Consider the following 23,265-nt stretch of genomic DNA (forward strand, 5'->3'; position numbering starts at 1 on the left):
ATTACACCGTCTACACCAGATGCAAGTGGCACAACAAAAGCAAATAGAACACAACAGTGATGCTGTCTACACTGTATGCGGCACGGCTTGATGCGACACGACACATTTCTGGCAGTAAACTGATGTCCCGTTCTATTTCTGACGTACTTCAAGCGCTCGTACAACTTCTGACATGAAGAACAAATGGATTTGCAATGGTCATGTGTCGCATCCAGTGTAGACAGCCTCGAGCTGTTGCGGCGCAACAACTGTCGCATTCACAGTGTGAGATGGCTCGGCATGACCTCAAGAGAGCCACCAGACATCCCAAGAATACTCTTATGACCCAGATCAGACTAAAGAAGCAGAACCCCAAGGGTTCAAATACTTTTTCCTGCACCTTAAATCAACATTACCACAGCGTGTTATTTTGAGATAGTCTGAAACTTTATATATAAATATATATATATAAATATATTATATATATCGCTTTGATATATATTAAAATTCAAAATATATCAAAATATCATCCAGTGAGAATTTGTAATCATAAACACAGTGCATTACACCCATAGCAAGCCATAGAAGTGCCTTTTGATAACTGCTCTTTAATAAGTATGCAGAAGAGAAAAAGATTTCAAAGATTTCCCATATAGGCTGTGTAAACGTCCATAGCACTAGCTGGCATTTGATTTAAGTCCATCTGAAAATGGTCCCACCAGTCAATAAATATGCAAGTAGATAATCAGCCAGTCAATGCAAGTAAACAAACAATCACAATAACAAGTTAAAGTTTACAGGAATAAGCATTAAATGTACAGTTTCTCTATATTTCACTGACAGTTTCAATATATATATATATATATTTCATTTGGCTTTTTTACAGTCTTTTTTTCACATTCAGTGGTCTGTGATGTAAACCCATGACAATGCTGGCTCTTTGTTGTCTGTCTCATCGAGAAGAATCCGTGTGTATTAATGCAAGATACATAGCGGCGCAGAAAACATAAAAAATAAATAAACTAGGTAATGCTAATGGACGTCTTCAACAATGCACAGCCTTGAACGTGATTAACTTCATTTTATGCACATAATAGAACACTACAGAAACTTTTCATTTCTTTACAAGTATTTTTTTGTAAAGGGGACCTATTATGTCCCTTTTCACAAAATGTAATATAAGTCTCTGGTGTCCCCCAGAATGTACACAAATTCCATTCCGGAAGTGAGCATTCATATGCCCTACTCACTCCGAAGGGCTGAACATGACCGTAAACGATTAAATTACATCCTTGAAGTGACCATTGCATGTTCCCTTCACTAACAGAACTGTGGAAGGGCTTTTTGTGAAGGGATTCAGTTTTTCACTTTCATTTTGTATGCTCCTACAAATGGCTTCCTCTTGACGAAGTAACCTTCCAGGGTACAAAATCACTGTTAGGAATTCGCCCTGTGAATGTGAATTTTCAGCTTAAAATACAAAACTGGACAATGTCACGCAGCCAAAATGTCAGATATTGTCAGTAGCGGTGTTTAGCCTTACATGTTCTAACCGAAGTCAGACCATGATGGAGAGACTCAGGACTTATAGAATGCAACTGGACGTTTCTGAATGGTTAGTGGAAAAAAGTATGTAGTTGTTGTGGAGTTAAGTTGATTCAACTCATCGACTAACATGTACCATCATGTTAATCTAAAAATCTTTCAGAAACAACTTTTGTGCAAATCCAGCTTTAAACTGACCCTTGATTGTGAAGCAGGCCAGCGTAAAATGATTTACGCAAATATATAATACTTTAACGATATTCTTCGGCACAAATCCTTCATAAATTCAATTCAACCGCGGTGCCCTCAGTGGCTTAGATGTCGGAAGTCTATGGAGACTCTTATAATCGTTGGTACATCCAATAACAGAACATTTGTAATGTTTTTAGGCACATACATTGTATATCTCCAGCTGCTACAGTGAAGGTTCTCCAGCTGCTACTCAGGGCGGGATCAATGCTAGTAGGGCAGATCATCTCCAGTCATGGGCGGAGCTTCTGGAACCGCTCGTTTGGAGAGACTATTTATAGTTTATTGGGATTATAAAAATGGAGTGATGGGCGGATTTTACCATTATATGCTGGTTGTTTACATACACTGTGGACACATCTGTGTTCAAACACCTTATAAAAGGAAATGTTGCATAATAGGTCCCCTTTAAGCTTGAATCTGTGCTACCAAACATACATGAATATAAAATATTGTTGCTTATTGTACAGTCAAACCAAGAAAAATATCAAATTAAAAACAAAACAAAAAAAACAATCAGGCTTTACGAGTCTCTGTTGTTTCAGATTCGTGTCATAACTGTATATAGTTATATAATATATAGTACAGTCCATTTACTATATACTTTTTATACACTATATATACTCTATAGTGTATATAGTACAGTCCAAAACTTGGCAATACCACAAAAAGGACTGAAACACTTAATCCATAGGTTCAGAAGTATGTTTAAGGCGATGAAATCCTACAGTCTTAAATTTCAAGAGAAACATTGATTGTTGTAAAGAGAGACATAAAAAGCATCTGTACAAGGCTGCAACACTGACTGACAAAGTGTAATAATTATTGAATAAGAACAGAATTGTAGACAATAACATCCAAATCCAATTAAGACACTGTAAAGTGAGCCCCTTTGTCCCTAAAAGGGCGTGTCGTTTAACATGACTCCGCCCTCACTCCTAGCCTGACCCTGTCCCCCGCCCACCTGGCGGAGGTGACTATGGTGCTAGAGTGTTGTTATCTGAGTCAGCTCAGAGTTTGAGTTTCCTGTCCCTGGATTAGGTTGCGGCTCAGGGCTGACCAGGGGCAGCTCCACGCCTAGTCATGCGGGGTTACTGTTCCCATCCCCAGTCTTGCAGTTGTAGGCCACCTCACGTGCAATGTTGCGCATACGGCTCGACTGCTGCGCATCAAGGCCAAACGGGGAGGGGTGGCAGAACTCGCGGAAGCAGCGCTTGAAGTTTTCGTCGAGGAACGCATAGAGGACAGGGTTAAGGCTGCTGTTGACGTAGCCCAGGGCGATGCAGAAGTGCATGAACACCACCGTCTGGACGCTGGCTAAGTTGAAGCCCAGTGACTGCGCCAGGGCCATGATCTGGATGGGCGTCCAACACACAACGAAAGCCGCGACCACCACCAGCACCATGCGCGTGATGCGTCGAAGGTTGCGATCTTTCTCCTTGGATCCCGATAGGATGCGAACGCTGCGGAGGCGCTTCACCATGAGGCTGTAGCACACGCTGATGATCGCCACAGGAATCAGGAAGGAGAGAAGGAAAACACACGTCCCGAACACTGGGTCCCAGTAACTGCGAGGATCCGGGAGAACTAAGATGCACTCGATGCCTGAGAGGAAAGAAAAATATTAGTCAAATTTAAGCCTTGCAACTTGAAGGTTTTAGACAGATAGACAGACAGAAAGAATTCATGAGGATATTTTGCTGAAATATCCGGTGTTCTGATGACCATTAACAAAAACAAACCAAAAAACCTTTAGAAAAGTAAAAGGTCGAAAACTGATAAGTAAATATCTTCCCGAGTGCCACTCAATAATATAGAGATTTTTACAGATTCAGCATGCCCTTTTCTGAAAATGTTTTTCAGTTAATAATTTTCTCCCTGCCACTCCTCTTGACATTTTTGACAGCCTACATCTGAGAGCATTAAAAGCCTCTCCATTTCTGATATGTGTGAATCCGGACTTTCTGCCTGCTACATCAACACTCCCATGAAACATTTGTCACAAGTGACAAGCTATCTATCTATCACTCTTTCTTTCACTCTTTCACTCTTTCACTTTCACTCACTTTCACTCTTTCTTTCTTTTTCTTTCTTTCTTTCTCTCTTTCTTTCTTTCACTCTTTCTTTCTTTCACTCTTTCTTTCTTTCACTCTTTCTTTCTTTCACTCTTTCTTTCTTTCTTTCTTTCTTTATTTCTTTCTTCCTTCCTTCCTTAGTTCCTTCCTTCCTTCCTTCCTTCCATCCTTCCATCCTTCCATCCTTCCTTCCATCCATCCGGTCTAAAGCTGCACCCTGACTAGCACATCTGCACATAAGAGGCAATCTGCAATTCGGTCCAGAGAATAGAGTCTTTCATACTTTCTTTCTCTCCACTAAAATCAATCATTTTGCAGGATCATTTCTAAGGCATTTCAAAATTGCTTTGTATTCGTATCATCCAAAATCAGTCACTCAAATCACATCAGTAAAACAGCAGGATTTTGACAAGCACAGACCTCCTTGCATCTTCAAATACTTGTGGAAACAGACTGGAAAAATATGCTTGTAACCGGTTGGAATTGGTTATATTTGCAAACAATAGAATTATATGTAAACCATGCAACAGTTTGCAGTGTTTTGGAATCTCTATCCTCCCACGATCCACCAATAGGAAATATGGAATCATAATAAATAATTTGCCATGTTGACCAAGCAACTCGTTGTTCCAAGTCCGCTTGTTTGTCTGAAGACTATTTTGAGACGGAACAGCTTTGCTAAAAAGTTAAACAAAGATTTAACAGCTACACTGCTGGACATTTGTTTACAGACATTCGTTCACATCCCTCCAGCTCTGAATCTCTGTCATCCTCCCTCCCTCTGCTTCTGTCTGTCTTTCCCTGCAGTGTCAACGGCAGCAGAACGCAACTTGCATGAAGTGATGAATAAATAAATATGTTGCAGCCTGGCAGTAATGGAGAGGAGAGAGAGTGTTACGAAAGAAATCTGTCTGAACATTCTGCTGAGAGAAACACTGATCATCTGAGCTGTACTGCGTGTCCAAAGAGTTTGAGCTATTTTCATCAAACTCTATATACAGTAAAGCACACTGGCATTGTTAGAACCTATTTAAGAGGGCTTCTGTCTTTCATCTCAGACCCCAAGGATCTGCAGGCTGTCAGCACCTTAAACATTCAGTGATCAGGTTTCCTGAACAAAGGTGCAGCAAGATATTAACTACTTTTCTCACTCTTCCACGAGTGGTCTCTTACATCCAAGCTGGATGTTTCAATGGAAAATATGATACTAGGTAATTAACTTTAATGCTTATAGTGACACTCCAAAAAAAAAAAAAAAAAAAAAACAAGCCATATTACAGAAATAAGGTAATAAGCCTTGGAGAGAAATGTGCTGACATAAAAAAAACATTAATTAGAATGTAATTTAAAAAATGTGTTACACAAAAATAATAAGAATGTTATTAAAATATTGTGATAAACAAATTTTTTCCCTAGAAAATACTATACTAAATGTATTTTTTATACTCATATTTACTGATATAAATTTATATATATAAAAAAATCTATATATATAAAAAAATTTATATATATAAAAAAATATGTGGGGAAATCACGTTTTCCACAAAAATATTAAGCAGTGTTAAGCAACTGTTTTCAATTTTGATAATAATCATACGAAATGTTTCTTGAGCAGCAAATCACCATATTAGAATGATTTCTGAAGGATCATGTGACACTGAAGACTGGAGTAATGGCTTCTCAATTAAAATAGAAAATCATTTTCAATTGTAATAATAGCACTGTTTTTACTGAATTGATCAAATAAAAGCTTGGTAAGCATACGAGATTTAAATTAGAAAGTCAAGGGATAGTAATAAAAAAATTATATATATATATATATATATATATATATATATATATATATATATATATATATATATATATATATATATATACTGGATATAAAGTCTTTAACCTTTAATAAAATTAACCTCTAACAGGCACAAATGCATGCATAGGTCGACGTATAGGATCAGGTTTATACTTCATCTGTAATGTTAATGTGTTAGTTTAGTGGTAATTACTTCCCTGAGAGGGAACTAGAGATCAGGTTTTTTACACAACACAATACATCTAAATGGGCTAATCCATAATTTTATTTTATTTTTTATCTGTATTAGGTTCTTGAATAATGGATGAGAAGAGGGTGTTGAGGAGATATCAAACAGACCCAGGACCTGGCCCAAGTATCACACATACACACAAATACAAATGAGTGGTCACGCACACACCTTCACTGATGGACACATAGTTAACGGGTCACAAATCAAAATGTAATTTATTTTATTTTATATACAACCTGCAATACCCCCCTCCCCCTCCACACACACACACACACACACACACACACACACACACTGACAGGAATGCACACTCACATTTAAGAAGAAAGGCAAGCTCAGCATGGTATTAAACCTGATTCCTGCTAATACAATTAACCTAGCAAGGTACTTTCATGGGATTTTTTTTATTATTAAAAAGAAACCTCATTCAATTAGCAAATGATCAAGAGCTCAAAGCCACAGGGAGGAAAGGCTCTTCTGGGTCACCTGCGGTTCTGCTTTCTGAACAGTGTTCAGAGCAATTACTGTAACTTCAATGGAACCCATAACAGCAAAATGATTAACACTGAAATGTTCTGTGCTTTTTAAAGCCCATTTATAGTGCATGGACTATTAACAAACAAGTCAACAAATCTTAAAGATAAATCTTACTAGATTAATCACAATTTGTTTTCTGATTAAATCGCTAATAAAAACATTAATGTTTTTAACATATTATATGTAACAATTTCACAGTTAACCTCTAAATGAATGTAGAAACAACATAAAGACAGTATATTTTAAATACCATTAAACGGCATCTTTTTATGAATGAAGGCCATGAAGGCATTGATTACTAATACAGCTACTGATATCTTAATGACATTTTTTTTATTATAGCCATTCAACATTACAGTGTAATTGAAAGCTATAAAAATTGTTTTAACATTTATTAGGCTTCAAAAAATATAACAACTTTTAATTTAAGTGAATTTAAAAACAATCCTCACATAAACCCATAATAAACGTAATATTTACCTGTGCCCTTCCTACCAGTCTAATATAGGACATATACAGAAATTTTATAAAGATATCAAACAGTTTGCACTCTATAAACTACAAATTAATTAATCCTTATTGAAGCTAAACAAGTTATTTAGTCAAGAGCACTGAGTAATTTCCTTGGTTACCTTTGTTCTTTGATTAACATTAATGACTAGTAATGTATTAATGTATTAGTGGCTGCTGTCACTTTAAGATCTGATGCTGCTGCACATGACACGGATCTCACACGCGACTCATTCTCACAACTCTTTACATTATTTTAAGACTTTATTTAACTTATTTAAGACTGCTCTTATGAGTACACTCTTGGTTCGCTGTCTATGCACACAATATGATGCTTAGTAGTAAATAGTAAATAGTTAATAAAAGCAAACAAAAAAAGTTAATATGGTCATAATGGTACACACACACACACACACACTCACTCACCGTTGTCAACTTCCACGTCTCCAAGTACCATAGCCGGGACCCCTATGGCTGAAGCCAAGACCCACACACAAATATTGACCACTTTGGCCTTGTGGGGCGTCCGCATGTCCAGGGCTTTCACCGGGTGGCACACGGCCACGTATCGATCCATGCTCATCACGGTCAAGGTGAACACACTAGTGAACATGTTATAGTAGTCGATGGAGACGACTGCCTTGCACAGGGCATTGCCAAAGGGCCAGAAACCAAGGAACACATCCATGCCCTGGAAGGGAAGCGTAGCCAGAACCAGCGCATCGGCCAGTGCCAGGTTGAAGATGTAGATGTTGGTTGCTGTCTTCATCTTGGTATATCTGGGAAAGTGACAGAGAAAGAGACAATAAAAAGAAAAAGAGAATGGAAATATAAATCAGGATGAACAGCTAAATACATTTATCCTGACAAAAAGCAGTCTGTGTTTGCAAGGAAACAGATCAGTTGTCGCTCCCCTGGGCCCTCCGCAACAATGGCATTAAAATGACATTTCACATCAAATCCTCTTTGCTTTTTAATGTTTTTCCGGCAATGTCTTGTTTTTTCTTTGATAGCTACAACCTGTGATCCCCACTGTGGAAATGCTCCAAGGTTCACAAACAATTACAAATATTGGAAGCAGAATCAGAAAGAGCTTTATTGCCAAGTCTGCTTGCACACACAAGGAATTTTCTTGGTAAATATGAGCAAAGCACTGCCATGACAATGCATTAAAAGCATGAATTATTAGGTTGGCAGCTGTTTTATGATGTTTGAGAAAGGTAGATAACAGCCGCTGTGCTGTACCAATAATCACATCATTCACAACAGCTCCACATTCACGAAGGATCTAACAAATGTTTTAACATTGTTAAAATTAAAAGCATATTATATAATAAATAAATAAACAAATCATTATTCAATGAACACATGATAGTATTAATCATACTATGTAACCAAAATATTTGTATATAAATATGTACATTTATTTTAATGTGTGCCTTGTATTGTGAAAAGAGCTACATCCAAATAAAATTGACTTGACATGTATCATTGCAATTATAATCATCTAAAAATAATAATTAGTCACTCATTTTAAGATGGAATTGCAGCACCAATGTTTTGCAATATGAAGTGATCCTCAAAATCTCTGCCTGGTGGTTTTGTTCCTCTTTAATCAAACTGACATTTAACAATAATGACAGGTAAAATCTTGTTCAGGCTGGTTCAGCAGGTTAGCATTTGTGTCTGATGCCTCTGCTATCTCTCTGTCTGAATTTGTGTTTATTTGTTCTCTTTCATATCATTTTAAAGAGTGTGAATTTATTTAACATAATGAGATCCCGCTTCTGACTTTGAAATGCTCCATCAATTCAAATCATTTCTCAAGTCAGTTCTGTTCTATTGCCATTACACTTCCAAAAACTTCCTCTTTTTGACCAATACCACAAACCTTGTTCTCACTCAATTACTTGGAAATTTACTTTAAAGTGCCCTTATGCAATTTTAAAGGTTCCTAATTTTGTTTTGGAGGTCTCCTACAACAGGTTCACATGCATCAAAAATAATGATGGCTCGAGAGGCAACACACTCCTTCTGCCGCTGCAGGTGTGAGGAGCTGTGGGCTGACTGGTGGGGCTGCTCCCTGGCAGCAGACACACAAGATCTGCTTAAATGTGAAACCTCCTGAAAGCTCTCGATGATAGTATTGACTGCGTCGCCGAAGAGGCCAGAAGGCGAAAGTGGGGCATCGATGAGGAAGGCCCTGTCCTTCTCCCCAATGCCCGACAGGTTCAGCCATATACTAGGTGTCTTTCCGTGGCTATACCAGTGCTACCATGGAGTGGCTGATGGCACGGGCTGTCTCCTTGGTAGTCCAGAGAGACAAGTTTGCCGCTCGACGGAGCTCTTTAACATCGCTGAGGGCGACCTCCCCACTTTCGTCCATTTATTTTAGGAGGTCGGCCTGGTATGCCTGCATGATCCCCATCATGTACAGGCATGCACCAGACTGACCCGGCGTCATTTATGCCTTGCCCACCAATGCTGATGTTATACGGCAGGGTTTGGAGGGCAGCGCCAGAGCCTTCAGGGATACGTTGCCAGAGTCTCTTCCGCCCGCGCCATCACCTCATAGCCGTTCTCTTTCGAGCCCAAAATCTATGAACATATATGGACGTTTGGGCTCGTTAATCGTGATGAGAACGGCTTGTTCCACAATCTCGACACCTCAGTGTGGAGATCAGTGAAAAACGGGAGGCTCCGGCGCGAAGGCTGTGACCGAGCCTGCATGAAACGTTCATCTAATTTACTTTTCTTAAATGTTTCCTGCTTTTCTGATGGCCATTCGATATTTAATTTGGCCACTGCTCTGGTCACAACCTCCAGCAGCTCCTCGAAGGCAGGGGAATGAGGTGGCTAATCCTCACATTCTCCTGCCTCGAGGCCCAAAATATCAAAATCCTTAGATCCAGATTATTCAAGCATCGGATCCTTGTCCTGGGCGGAATAAGCCTCAGAACGGGCATCAGACTCCTGAACTGGGCCGACAGAGCTGGCCGGAAGTCGGAAAAGGGTGGCTTGCCGACTTCAGGTTGGTGGAGAGTTCCTGCCTCAAGTGGAGGAGTTCAAGTATCTTGGGGTCTTGTTCACGAGTGAGGGAAGGATGGAACGGGAGATTGACAGACGGATCGGTGCAGCTTCTGCAGTAATGCGGTCGATGTACCGGTCTGTCGTGGTGAAGAAAGAGCTAAGCCGCAAGGCAAAGCTCTCGATTTACCAGTCAATCTACGTTCCTACTCTCACCTATGGTCATGAGCTTTGGGTCATGACCGAAAGGACAAGATCCCGGATACAGGCGGCTGAAATGAGCTTTCTCCGCAGGGTGGCTGGGCGATCCTTTAGAGATAGGGTGAGGAGCTCGGTCACTCGGGTGGAGCTCAGATTAGAGCCGCTGCTCCTCCACATCGAGAGGGGTCAGCTGAGGTGCCTCGGGCATCTGTTCCGGATGCCTCCTGAACGCTTTCCTGGGAAGGTGGTCCGGGCGCGTCCCACCAGGAAGAGACCCCGGGGAAGACCTAGGACACGCTGGAGGGACTATGTCTTCCGGCTGGCCTGGGAACGTTGGTGTCCCCCCGGAAGAGCTGGAGGAAGTGTCTAGGGAGAGGGAAGTCTGGGTATCTCTGCTTAGACTGCTGCCCCCGCGACCTGGCCCCGGATAAGCGGAATAAGATGGATGGATGGATGGAAATAACACTGCCTGTAAACTTTCTTACTCACCATAATACATATATTGTGCTGTGTGACTGACAGACAACACCAAATAAGACAGACAAGGCAACATAGAACGCTTGCTGAAGACCAGAAAGCTGACGCTGTTATGATCCGGCGTCCTTTTATAGCTACCGCTTCGCCGTCACATGCAGCATCACGAGTGACGTCATGACGCAACACCAATCAAGATTGAACTAGTTCCAAACAGGCTTAAGACGCGTCACGCTGAAGGCATTCCCCAAAATGTCGTCTCAGTTTTACAGTAGGTTATAGTGGGCCCATAGCTGATTAGAAGAACTGTTTCGGTAAGAGAGTAATAACGTGAGTTAGCCGGTTAGCCAGAGACCTACAGAATATAAAACACAAAACTACATATTTTGAACACCCAGTAGAAAATATATACAGTACATCCATAATTAATCATACTTACAGGTTGTAATTCTGAGGAGCAAGGTGGTAAATGAAATGAAATGAAATGAAATAAATGAAAATAATAATTTATGTACACACACACACACACACACACACACACACACACACACACACACACACACACACACACACACACACACACGCACACAATAATAATACAAAAGAAACTCTCTCTTCTCTCATACAGCACCATTATAAGATGACACGGTGCTTTTTTACTCTTCTGCTGTACTTTCTTGGGTCGTTATGCAACAGCGTGAGCCAGGCTGAGTACGTGTGGTGAAGAAGTGAAAAAGACAGACAGCACATCCTCCTCCAGTCCTGCGTCACGCATGCAGGTATAGAGCCATTTTAAACATACAGCACCACAAACATCACCATGGAGAAACATAACAATAATCAGAGTAAGGCTTGTGGATCCAAAAGTAAGCACTATCAAAGCTTACTATCAAATATGTTACTTTTAGATTATTCGTTGCACTTCCCAGGAAGTGGAACAAAAGATTTGAATTGCGTTCTCAATCAAACAGAGTTTTCATATTTCCAGCTGTATGGTAGCACAATACAAACACTGACAGACACTGCTGTGAAATGACACTAGTGATAATAATTTCACTGAACTTCATAACCCTAATTATGGTATGTGTGAGTCAGTGTGAGTAAGAGCTACACCAGCGATATTAGAATGCCGCTTATGAGCCCCTGTGGGTTTATGGTGACAAGTTGAACCCTATTTTCACTGATATATTGTATTTAATAAACAGTGAACAGAATTCATTAGAAGTTAACAGTAATTCTCTTAGCTGCCTCAAAATGACAAAGTATGTTTTGAATATTTTAATCACAACATTGCACTGATCAAAGTACAGTTCAATATCTTAATGAAATCTCAATATACAGTTTCAATATTTCACTGTAAAACCATGAGCTTTATATATAAAGATTGAGCATTTTAAGAAGTTTTCAAATATGATTTCAAACACTGAGGTCGTTTTCGCACAATAAAAGCGGTATATCATACTATGGCAAGCAGTAGAGGAGCTCCTTAACACTCATTAACACTCATTCCATTCCCATGACTCTCAGCTCCGCCCTGCTTGCCACACATACCTTTTCCTATCCCCCCAAAAATGTAACCCCTTCTTTTGCAGGCTTTGGTTTTAAAAATGGTTCAAATGTTTTCCAGCAAATACGAGTCAATCAATTATTGCTCACCTATTCTGAGTTTCTAGATGTCCATACAATTCCATAAAATTACATAAATAGGCCCTATGCACAGCTGCACTACTTCCTGAACTTAAGCAGGGTTCTTTGTTTCCTGTCTGCCAGGATTGGCCAAACTGATTAATCCAGGTGTGTCTGATTATTGTTGTTGGTCAGACACACCTGGATTAATCAGTTTGGCCAATCCTGGCAGACAGGAAACAAAGAACCCTGCTTAAGTTCAGGAAGTAGTGCAGCTGTGCATAGGGCCTATTACTATATGTAGGCTATGTGTAGTATGTGTCTGTTCTGTCATGTCAAATATAATAATTTTGTTTTAATAAACCTGTTTAAACCTAACCCAGAGCCTGTGTGATTTTATTAAACTCGAAACGGGTGAAATATAGAAAGAGGGCCTCTGGGATGAAAGCTGACTTTGCCATTGCTTGATTTCATAAATATCTGATGGTGTTGACAAGAGGGACACAGCTTTGAAACCTTATAAAAGAGTTACATTTTCTGAAATATTAACCTCTTCATGTCATTCCATATTACCTTTTATCATTTGTAGAACATGAACTGAGACATACGGCCAGTTGCAAAACAGCCATTGTGTTAGTTTAAAGGGGTGGTATAATGCACCTTTTAAAGATGTAAAATAAGTCTCTGATGTCCTCTGAGTGTGTATGTGACGTTGATAATCTATAAATTGCTAGTGTGGGAACTGTTGTAAGATGCCTACAGAGTGACATGCTATTGCTATTTGTGTTACGTACTGTATTGCAATAAATGTGAAAAGACTTATGTGACAGCTTGAGCAGACTCCCAAATGTACTCGACAACAACAACTCTTCCTCTTCTCATGGACTCACCCCCTTTGTTGCTTGCGTGTTCCCGGAGGTGGGGTTTATGTAAATGTTAGGGTGGTGATGTCACTTACCCGGGAGGAAGCTCATACAAGATGTCCTTACAAGATGTTTGTTGTAGTCCTTAAAAAGTGATTTCTGTAAAATAAAATATCTCCCTTTGCTTTGAACTTAGAGCATTGTAACTTTGCAGATGTTGTTTATGCTCAAACAGCAGCATTACATACTAACTAAAGTTAGAAAAGTGAAATTATAATCAACCACCCCTTTAAGATCTAGTATGACCCACTAGCAGTCAGTCAAGAGGCAGTCAATCCTACTTTCTGTTATTAAATTAGGCCAATCTACACTTTTATGTAACTGATTTTAAAACGTTATGAACAGTCTTAAAGAATTTGATGACTAACTTGACTAGTCTTAGTGGTTTATGCAACCAGATCAAATGAATGGCAAATAAAGTTTTGCTCAAGTTGTGTCTCATGTGTTTGTCACCAGGAGAGCTGATCTGGTTGTTTTTTTTCACAGGGTTGCCAACTCAAACTAAACATTTCACAGCAGGCGTGGTTGTAGCAAAAAAGTCTAAAGTTGGATGAGTAAAAGAAAATCTCACTGGATAGAGAGAGATTGCTTTGAAATGTTAAGACTGAAGGCTGAGAGATTCAGTCTCTGTTACTCTGGGATGGAAAGAGGAAGAGACTCGTGAGAATTGTGGTTGATCTTGCACTGACAGCATTTCAACTCCTTGAAAACCAGACTGGGATCAGACAGCACTGAAACTAGACCCTGGGCCTGAGAGCAGCAGAGGGAAGAGATCAATGAAGTGGAGGGATGGATGGAGAGAGAGAGCGAGAGCGAGAGAGCGAGAGAGAGAGAGAGAGAGAGAGAGAGAGAGAGAGAGAGAGAGAGAGAGAGAGAGAGAGAGAGAGAGAGAGAGAGAGAGAGAGAGAGAGAGAGAGAGAGAGAGAGAGAGAGAGAGAGAGAGAGAGAGAGAGAGAGAAATCAAGGTTGAGACATCGGAGAGGGAAAAGAGCGTTCAGATCTAGAGAGATGATGAGGCTGCAGTGAGCTATTGGGGAAACCATTGGGAATACATTCACGCACATCAGCTTCTCTCACTCCCCCTAATCATGTCTCATTTACACAATCTTGGCCTGAATGTCTACAGACAGTTTTGGGCTTCGGCCAGTCTCAGTCCATTAACTGATGCTAAAACAGGAAGGATATGGGAAGCATAAGACAAAACAAAGAGATCTCTGGAATGCTTTTACAATCTAAATTAGTACTGAAGTTTTAGATTTTAAGGGAGTATTTTTTAGTGTACTTAAAATAAACTCTTTAGACAGCTTCAGAATGCTGTCTTGAACTGCAAATGCTGTTCCAAATGATAAAACAAACAGTTGAATACATTAAAAAGTAAACTATATTTTATTGTATTCAATATTAAGGAATTATTAAATATTATATTATATATAATAATATGTTTGAAAGAAATTAATTTTATGACCTTTTATACAGATATAAAAATTGACAGTGAAGACATTTACAGTCTTTCAAAAGATTTTCATTTCAAATAAAGGCTGTTCTTTTGAATCTTGTGACACTGATATATATATAAAGAAAATTGCAATAATATTTCAAACTATTACTATGTTTTTATGTATTTTTGATCAATTAAATGCAGTCTTGGTAAAAAAATAAAAATAAATTACAGACCCAAAACTTTTGAACAGTATTGTATATCCGGATATAGCTCTTCTTCAAGATTTGATCATCATCACAACTAATAACTATAAATATTATTTATATGACTGCGAGAGATAGAAGTGACAATGCTGCTCGTTTTTCCGAGCTCCATAGATTATGTATCCATGCAGGAAAAAGGAATGAGTAATCACTTGATCTCTGGTATAAATATTATATGACCTGCCATGTTAGATGATATATTTATGTTAATTGCAGCCACTGACTGAAGTCACAGGGAGAAGAGTTGAGGTTGCTGGAATTTAATTTAATTTTCTGCAGAGTAATATCTCAAATCTTAATAAAGCAGCAGAGTTAGTGTTGGTGAGAGTATGTGAGTGTCATTCGTGAGGCAGAAGAGTGTTTCTGTAGAGACTCTCACTCTGACACCTGATCTGTCAAAGACATTCACCAGCTTTAGTGAAGACCTCCTGAGCTACAAGTGTTAAATGTGAGGAGATCTGTATCTGAAAAACTGTTTTAGAAACTAAGCATCTCTATGTAATTGAGTGTGGAAATAAATATTACATTTAGTTATCATATAAAAATCTGATTAAAAATGTAATGAAAATAAAACGTGCTTTAGTACATATTTAAAACGTTTTTCTGTCATTTTCGGTATTATTATCAAGCTGATGCATGTTTTCCCAATAAGTTTGGTTTTAGTTAGGTTTTTCATGCTGTAAAAACGTCTCAGGTTGCGTATGTAACCCTGGTTCCCTGAGAGGGAATGAGACGCTGCGTCGAGACGCAGTGGGAAGGCCCCTGCGTGATTGCGTCGTGAAGCACGTGTATAATCACTCCAATGGAGAGACGAGACATCATAGGCGAGTGACGACATGGAACGGAAACTATAAAGCACACCTGAAAACAGACCGCACTAGCTTCAGGGAACCAGGGTTACATACGTAACCTGAGACGTTCCCTTTCAAGGGAACTCGAGCTGCGTCGAGACGCGGTGGGAACACTATATACGACGCCATAGTAACAAGTGCCTGTGCGTGTGAAATCTCTGCGCACACCAAGACGAAAGCACCTGCGCCCCTGTAGTGGAGCCCAGGTCAAAATCAAAGTGGGAAAATCAAATCCCCCTCGGAGAAAACCCCTTGGTTCTGCACCACCACTGCAGGGGTCTCAAGTACAGGAGGCCAAAAGTTATTACGTTGGACACAGCTGCCACGAGACCCAACAGTCTCTGAAACTGTTTCACAGTGAGTGACTGGCCTAGTTTTACCTAGGCCGAAGGAAAGAACCCGATATTGGTAACACTTCGCCCCCGAAAGCGATCCTCGGGGACTTCCTGTGATGAGGACGGATGACATCACCCGCTTATGACGTCTCGTCTCTCCATTGGACTGATTGTACACGTACTTCACGACGCAATCACACAGGGGCGTTCCCACCGCGTCTTGACGCAGCTCGAGTTCCCTTGAAAGGGAACAGTGTGTAACGTTGTGATTGACAGCTTTGCTTGCGATTGAGTCTGCAGGAGTGGGGCCTTGATACTGCTGCACCACCTCGGGCTCCTGACGTAATGGTGCAAGATGTCAATAGTTATTTCTGGGATATTTTGGCTTCATTTGTCTATAGTGGAAGGAAGTGGAGACATGTCATCCATCTTTTCTTTTTTTTTTCAGTCTATATACAGGCTAGTAATAGTAAGCAAAAATGGTTGTTTAAATTTGCTTACAAAGTGCCTTTTAATGATGAAGCATGTCATACACAGTAGATCAACTCAAAGCAAACACACATGGACTAAAAGCTCCAAAACATGTGTTTTTCTTACCTAAACCTCAACAAATATTTTATCTAATAAATCTGTGCAAGCTCTTTCCAAACACCAAACAACTGTAGTTTTGTAATAAAAGTGAGTAAAGTCCATAAGCCATATGGTGACTGCATTGTATGTCATTAATCATAGTTATGGCCGTCAATGTGTCTGTGATGTGTAAACATGACATAAATGTCACGGTGTGATCTGAATGATGAAGTTACTGGTGTGTAACCTAGCATTTGGGAGTGATAACAAATTTTACTGTTGTTCCTTCTCAGAGCCAAAAGACAGCTTGTTTCATGAATGATGGATGACTTGTTTGAATGATCAACATCCAAGATTTGTTATATATATATATATATATATATATATATATATATATATATATATATATATATATATATATATATATATATATATATATATTTCTAGATACACCAATTTTACACAATATCTGTAATGTCAAAGATTGTGTAAAAGAGAAAATATATGTGTATTTAGTGTCGCATTGCATCAAATGCTACTCGTTCCACATGAACTCCAGCAATGAGAGAAACAAATCTCCTGTTGAAGCAGTGATAATGTCGATGTACTTTAGTATAATTATATTTGTTCACCCTATAGAATAATGATGACTGTCCTATTCACAACCAAAAGTGATCAACCGATCAAGTAATTGGTCCTTTCAGAAGCTGTACGGATAGTTTTATGAGGAAAATTTACAAGGGCAGCTTTAGAAAATGATTGAATGTGCCTTTAACTCATTTTGTATTGCTAAACTTGCACAGAAATATAGCGGCTCAGCATTGTGAGTTGGACAATGAAAGAGATGCTTCGGAGGATGAGGAATTGAAAACGACCACACTACACACACATTCAAATGAATGGGTGCACAGAGTTCTGTGAGGTCATGTTTTGAGTGAAAGAAAGAAACAATTGTTTAACGTTATCCTTGGCATGTAATAAAAAGACAGCCTGATTGACCAAAGTTAATTACAGAGTAACAAATAAATGTCTCAGTGTTTTTGTTACTGTATTTTTAAATGAATGCAGCCATGGTGAGCATACTGTTCTTTCAAAAACAGGAACATTGGTAACATTTTGTATGCATGTTGTGAAGTTGTGCCGGGAGTGTAAAACTAATGTACGAGTTCCACGTTTCAATTCTATCATGACGCAATGAAACATACCTAACTGTGCAGATGTTTTTGTTTTGTTAATGTTAATTTTTTTGGCCAAGTGGTCATCTTGCACTCATTATTCCCAGCCTATTATTCAATAAATCACTATGTGGAAGGTATTATCTACATTATTAGATATTATTTTGTGGGTTTTAGTGAAAACGGCCAGATGGAAGAAGCTGTCCTCTGCAACCAAGGATATTGCTGAAGTGGCTAAATCTGGTCAATGGGTTTTGGATATTGCTCATATGCTGGATGTGAATGGTCACAATGTACAAAATAATTTCAAATCATCGTGAGACCACTACCATGCGAATGTAAAGCGCTGTGGCTGGTCGAGAAAGACTAGTGAGCATTTTGACAAAGGATGAAAATCCTCTGAATGTGGGACCACCTCAAAACAGCTTCTAAAGACTGGATGAGAAAATTTCATCTTGAACTGTAAGTCAACGGCTACAACAGGCTGGACTGAGAGGTTGTGTACCAGTAAAGAAACAATTTATTAGTTTTATCTTCTCCAAAAAAAAAAAAACACCTTGCATTTACCAAAGAACACAAGGAGTGTGGAAAATTGGAGCTGTGTTCTGCAGTCCGACAAATCAAAATATAACAACCTAGGAGTGGATGGTTACGGTATGTGGAGTGCTTTAATACCAAATCCATGTGTGGCGCCATTAAGCATGGCAGGGGAAACATAATGGTATTGGGAACCCAGGTGTTGGAGATCTACAAAGTTGCTGGCACTTTGAAAATGGACCAAATCATGGGAATCCTGCTGAACACAATGTAGCCAAGTATGGGAAGTCTGCTTGGAGATCAAATGCACAGAGCAAGCAACAAAACAAAAAAACAAACACACACACACACACACACCCTAAATCAGGCAATGTGAGGGACAGTCCTCAAAGACCACATTAATCATCTTAACACAGACTAAATGAACTGGAGATAGAGAGAATTCACAAAATGACTGGCATCTCAGATAATGTTTTGCCAAAACTAAGCAAAACAAATTGCTTGACTGACACCATTAGAGTACTGACAATCATTATAACTACATGGACGACAAAAATATGCAGTGTGAAGAAAAAAAAAACATATAGTCAAAGTAAACATCAATTTTAAAATCAAGCAAATGCCTCTGCCAAATGGATGTTCTGGCACTGGGCTGGACAAATGTGCGAGCAATACAATCTAGAGCTCACTTCACAATGTCCACTTTTAACAAAGCAGTCAGGGCAAATGTTGTCACAAAAAAAAACGTTTTAGGCCTAATTATTACACTTTAATGACAAAATAGTTAGTGACTGATGTGTCTGTTACTGAGCTGATCCTATAGTTAAGTCGATGTGTAAATGTCTAATCAAAAGCCTGGTGGCTTCAGACGATTGCTGTGCCATCTAACACATTTCATGTCATGCTAGTGAAGCCCATCACAGCTTGTGTATAGCTTCTGCTTTGATTAAGTATAATCAGAAACAAAATTTCTTTTGTCCCAGTCTCTGCCAGCGGTCCAGATAATACCCAGCGGGCCCTGAGAGGATTACTATGCATAGAAAACGACAAGAGAACGGAGAGACTGTGTGAGCAAAAATCAAACAAGCATTAAAACAAACTCTTCAGCTTTCAAATATCAATCAGTATTGTTGAGAAGCAGTTTGTTGTTGTTTTTTTGTAGTAAAATGACAACATCTTAAAGCTCAACGAAAAAACAACAACTATAAATTATTTAAATCTTTTTTTTTTTTTTTGCAAGTATTATGCTCTCCATATTCTAGCAAAAAGTCTTGTTTTGCATTTTTAAATGGTCTTCACAAAAAGCACATCAGCAACAATTTGATTATACAGATGTTAAAGTTCAAAATGATTTAAAATTAATTGCATACCATTGTAACTTGGAGTAATTAAATCACTTGACAAAGAAAAGTAAAGAATAATGAATAAGAGCAAAAATCATTCCACTTCAACCAGTCAACCAGTTTATGAGATTATTTACAGCCAGGACATATAAAGGTAAAACAGGGACGATACCAATAGGGAACACTTTATTTTACAATACTTTGATTTATAACAAATCATTAGATGCATAAATCCTACTAACTGGATAAACCATTACCTATTATAAAATGAATCAAGCATATTCCTGATACATTTATTCAGGATTATTAGATGAGTAGAAAGTTCAAAGGAACAGCATTTATTTGACAAAATCTTTTTTAACATTGTAAATGATCAATTTAATGCATCCTTGAATAATAAAAGTATTAATTTATTTTAAAAGAAAAATTAAACAAAACAGGGTTTTAAACTGTATTATGAAATGTTCCAAATTGTTGTTAATGAGGTTTTAACAATAAATAAATGTGAAAAACAGTTTATACAAAATTTAGTGTGATTTTGTGAAGGTGTAATTTCTGCATGAAGGTGTCTTTTTTTCTTCTTTTTTTACATTTAGTGCCAATTTGCTAGAAAAAACAGCAACAAAAAGACTTTATCAGTTTATACACGGTTCATGGATAGTGAGTCTCACTCCTGTTAGTACATTCATATTAACTGAGATTTCAGAACAATTATCCAGAGACTGTTCACAAGCCGTCAACCTGTGGCATCTTTATTACAGGCACAACACAGCCAGTGACTTCAAAAACAAACAGCCTGGAAAGGGAAGTGAATTGAATTAGCCCCTGCCTGTATAATTAATGCTTTACACATCTAAACAGAGCAAAGCATGATTTCACAATCATTTCTCTCATTTGGCAAGAAGCTGCTGGGAATCACGACTTTGTCTGCCAAGCACATTAAAATGTTTGTGTCTGACCGCCTTTGCATTTTTGCCAAATGCTCTGCATTATCAACTCGCACACCTGTATGTGAGTGTTTACGCACACTGAGTCCTGTCTGTCAGCATGCAGAAGGCTGAAACAAAGTCTAGTACAACAGAGTATAAAGCCACTGCTTTTTTATTTTTGCATTCAAAGTGATAACCTCCATTGGAAAAAAAAAAAAATACCAAAGGACAAGGGTTACACTATTTCGATAGTCCACTTTAGACATTCCACTAACTATAAGTAAATGGTCAACTAAATGTCAACTAACTCTCAAGAGTATTAGTGGAGACAGTTAGTAGACTGATAGGGTTAGGTGTTAGGGTTTGGGTTAGTAAGTTGACTTGTAGTTGCCGAGTTACTTATAGTCAGTTGAATGTCTGTTGGGGGACCAACAAAATAAAGTGTTAGCAGATATTAAGCAGACAGTCTATTAATACTCTAATGACAGTTAGTTGACATGTAGTTGTAAAGTTACTTATAGTTAGTAGAATGTCTAAAGTGGACTATCGAAATAAAGTGTTACCCCAAACTGTAGTCTGCTATCTAAGGCAGAATAGCTTGAGAGATGCAGTGGATATCATCAGGGCTACTGGACCTTCATCCAAAAAATCCAGAATTAGAAACATATGAAGTACTCAATAATACTTGAGGCTCTATATATGCTTGTGATACAATAAGGTTCTGCAGACACACTGGATTCAAATATTTCACAGTGTACATTATTATTGTAATAAAAGCAGAACTGGTTTTCCAATAGGGCATCAGCTCAGTGCCAGAGCCATTTAGGTGCAGATGACAATAAAGTAGGTGACGGGCTGTAAATTAAAGCACTTGTAACTGCACAGCTAAGTTATAAAATATTCCCTCCCTCCCATTTTTTTTTTTTTACTTTATGAAATTGGAATTTGAATTAGTTGATGCTAGTGGGGTTTGACAGTCCCTCTGCACAACGTGCATTAATGTGTTGCATTCTCTTTAAACACTGGTGCACTTATTCACATGTGTTTAGTTCAGTGTTTAGTTCTTATGTGCTCAAAAAATGCTCTTGCACAAAATTTCCACTATCTAATCATATATATATATTGTTGTAATCTAATTATTCATCCCCCATTGCAAATCAGGTCTAATCGCTAAATTTACAGACAGTCTCCAAATTATTCAACCCCTTCATGGCAAGCATCTTTAGTACTCCGTAGAACATCATTTTGCTGTTATGACCTGCTGCAAATGAGACGTATAACCAGACACCAGCTTCTGGCAGCGTTTCTAAGGAATCTTACCCCATTCCTCATGAGCAATGCCCTCCAGTTCAGTAATATTATTGGTTCTGCGTGCTGCAACCGCCTTATTCAAATCCCACTAGATATTTTCTGGGGTTCAAGTCAGCTGACTGTGATGGCCACTGTAGAATCTTCCAGGATTTCTTCAACCAAGCCTTGTTGAATTTTGAGGTTTGCTTGGGATCATGCTTCATTCTTCTTCCTTCAGACATACTGCTGATCCATAGGGCCGAAAAGTTCCAGTTTTGTTTCATCGCTCCACAGAACAGAATCCCCAAACTTCTGTGGCTTATTTATTGGTGTACGTCTTGAAGCTCTGGCAAGGAAACTGCATGCGTTTAATACTTGACTTACTGTGCAAGCTGAAACCTCAGTGCCTGTTGCTATCAAGTCTTGCTGCAGATCTTTTGCAGTGACTCGAGGGTTTTTCTGAACCTGCCTTCTCAGAAATCTGGTTGCAGCCGTTGATATCTTCCTTTTTCTGCCCCGTCCAGGTGTGACCACTGTTCCTTTAACTTTGAATTTGCAAACTATTCTTCCAACGGTGTCGCTAGGAATAATTAGTGCCTTGGCTACTTTTTTACTGTTCCTTGTTTTTGAAGGTATGCAATCTTCTCTTAAGGCGAGACACTACAGGTGAATAGGGTACAATTTAAAAATAATAGATATCACCATGAAACTTCCTCAGTTGATTACTTACACAAGTTCATAAAAAAAATGTATTACAAGTTTTTGAAATTTGTATGTTTAATTATGCAAATTAGGTATTATCTCATTAAATATGCACACTTTTGCATATATTTTCGGTAGATAGATCTGAACATATGATAAAGCCAGGTGCAAAATTCTTTTTTCATTTTGTTTACACACAAGATGAAAAAAGATGTTCAGAGGGATTTCAGGAGATGCTTTCATTACATAAGAAATCAAAATATACTGTCCATAGCTTTAAAAAATCGATTTTCGCCATATTTTGGGGATTAAAATGTCCCATAAATCAGGCCAGGAATGATTTATTAACAAATCCCTCTGAACATATCTTCAGAATACTGCTAAGTGTATAACTGGAAAATTTGGTGTACATAGGTGCTACATAGGCTGAGATGTTTCTACTGGAGGATTACAAAAAACCCATTTTGAGAAAAAGGCATTTAAAGATTTGTAATGTAAAAAATCATACTTTTTTAGTAGAAACAACAATTTACTGACACAATATCTTATCAAATAATTAGCAACAACAATACAAACCACCTAAATCACATCAAAACTTATAAACACAGCATTTATGGCCTTTAACTGAGCAGAAAAAC

At 38.5% G+C, this 23,265-nt stretch overlaps 1 protein-coding gene across 2 annotated transcripts in view; it reads right to left on the reverse strand.

Moving 5' to 3' along the window:
• Positions 1 to 1,044: 1,044 nt before the first annotated feature.
• The window catches only part of oprl1 (opiate receptor-like 1), a 33,027-nt gene continuing 10,806 nt past the window's right edge, over positions 1,045 to 23,265 (reverse strand). Inside the window, exons 1-3 of one of the 2 annotated variants that reach the window (XM_079587963.1) lie at positions 12,299 to 12,401; positions 7,367 to 7,719; positions 1,045 to 3,378 (exon numbers count right to left, since the gene is read on the reverse strand). In XM_079587963.1, coding sequence (XP_079444089.1) covers positions 2,855 to 3,378; positions 7,367 to 7,719; positions 12,299 to 12,333 — 912 coding nt within the window. In that variant the 5' untranslated portion in view covers positions 12,334 to 12,401 and the 3' untranslated portion in view covers positions 1,045 to 2,854. Of the gene's footprint in view, positions 3,379 to 7,366; positions 7,720 to 12,298; positions 12,402 to 23,265 lie in introns of those variants that run through there. The other variant, XM_079587962.1, reaches the window with a different exon arrangement.

The sequence above is a fragment of the Phoxinus phoxinus genome (genome assembly GCF_949152265.1).
Source record: "Phoxinus phoxinus genome assembly, chromosome: 18".
Lineage (NCBI taxonomy): Eukaryota > Metazoa > Chordata > Actinopteri > Cypriniformes > Leuciscidae > Phoxinus > Phoxinus phoxinus.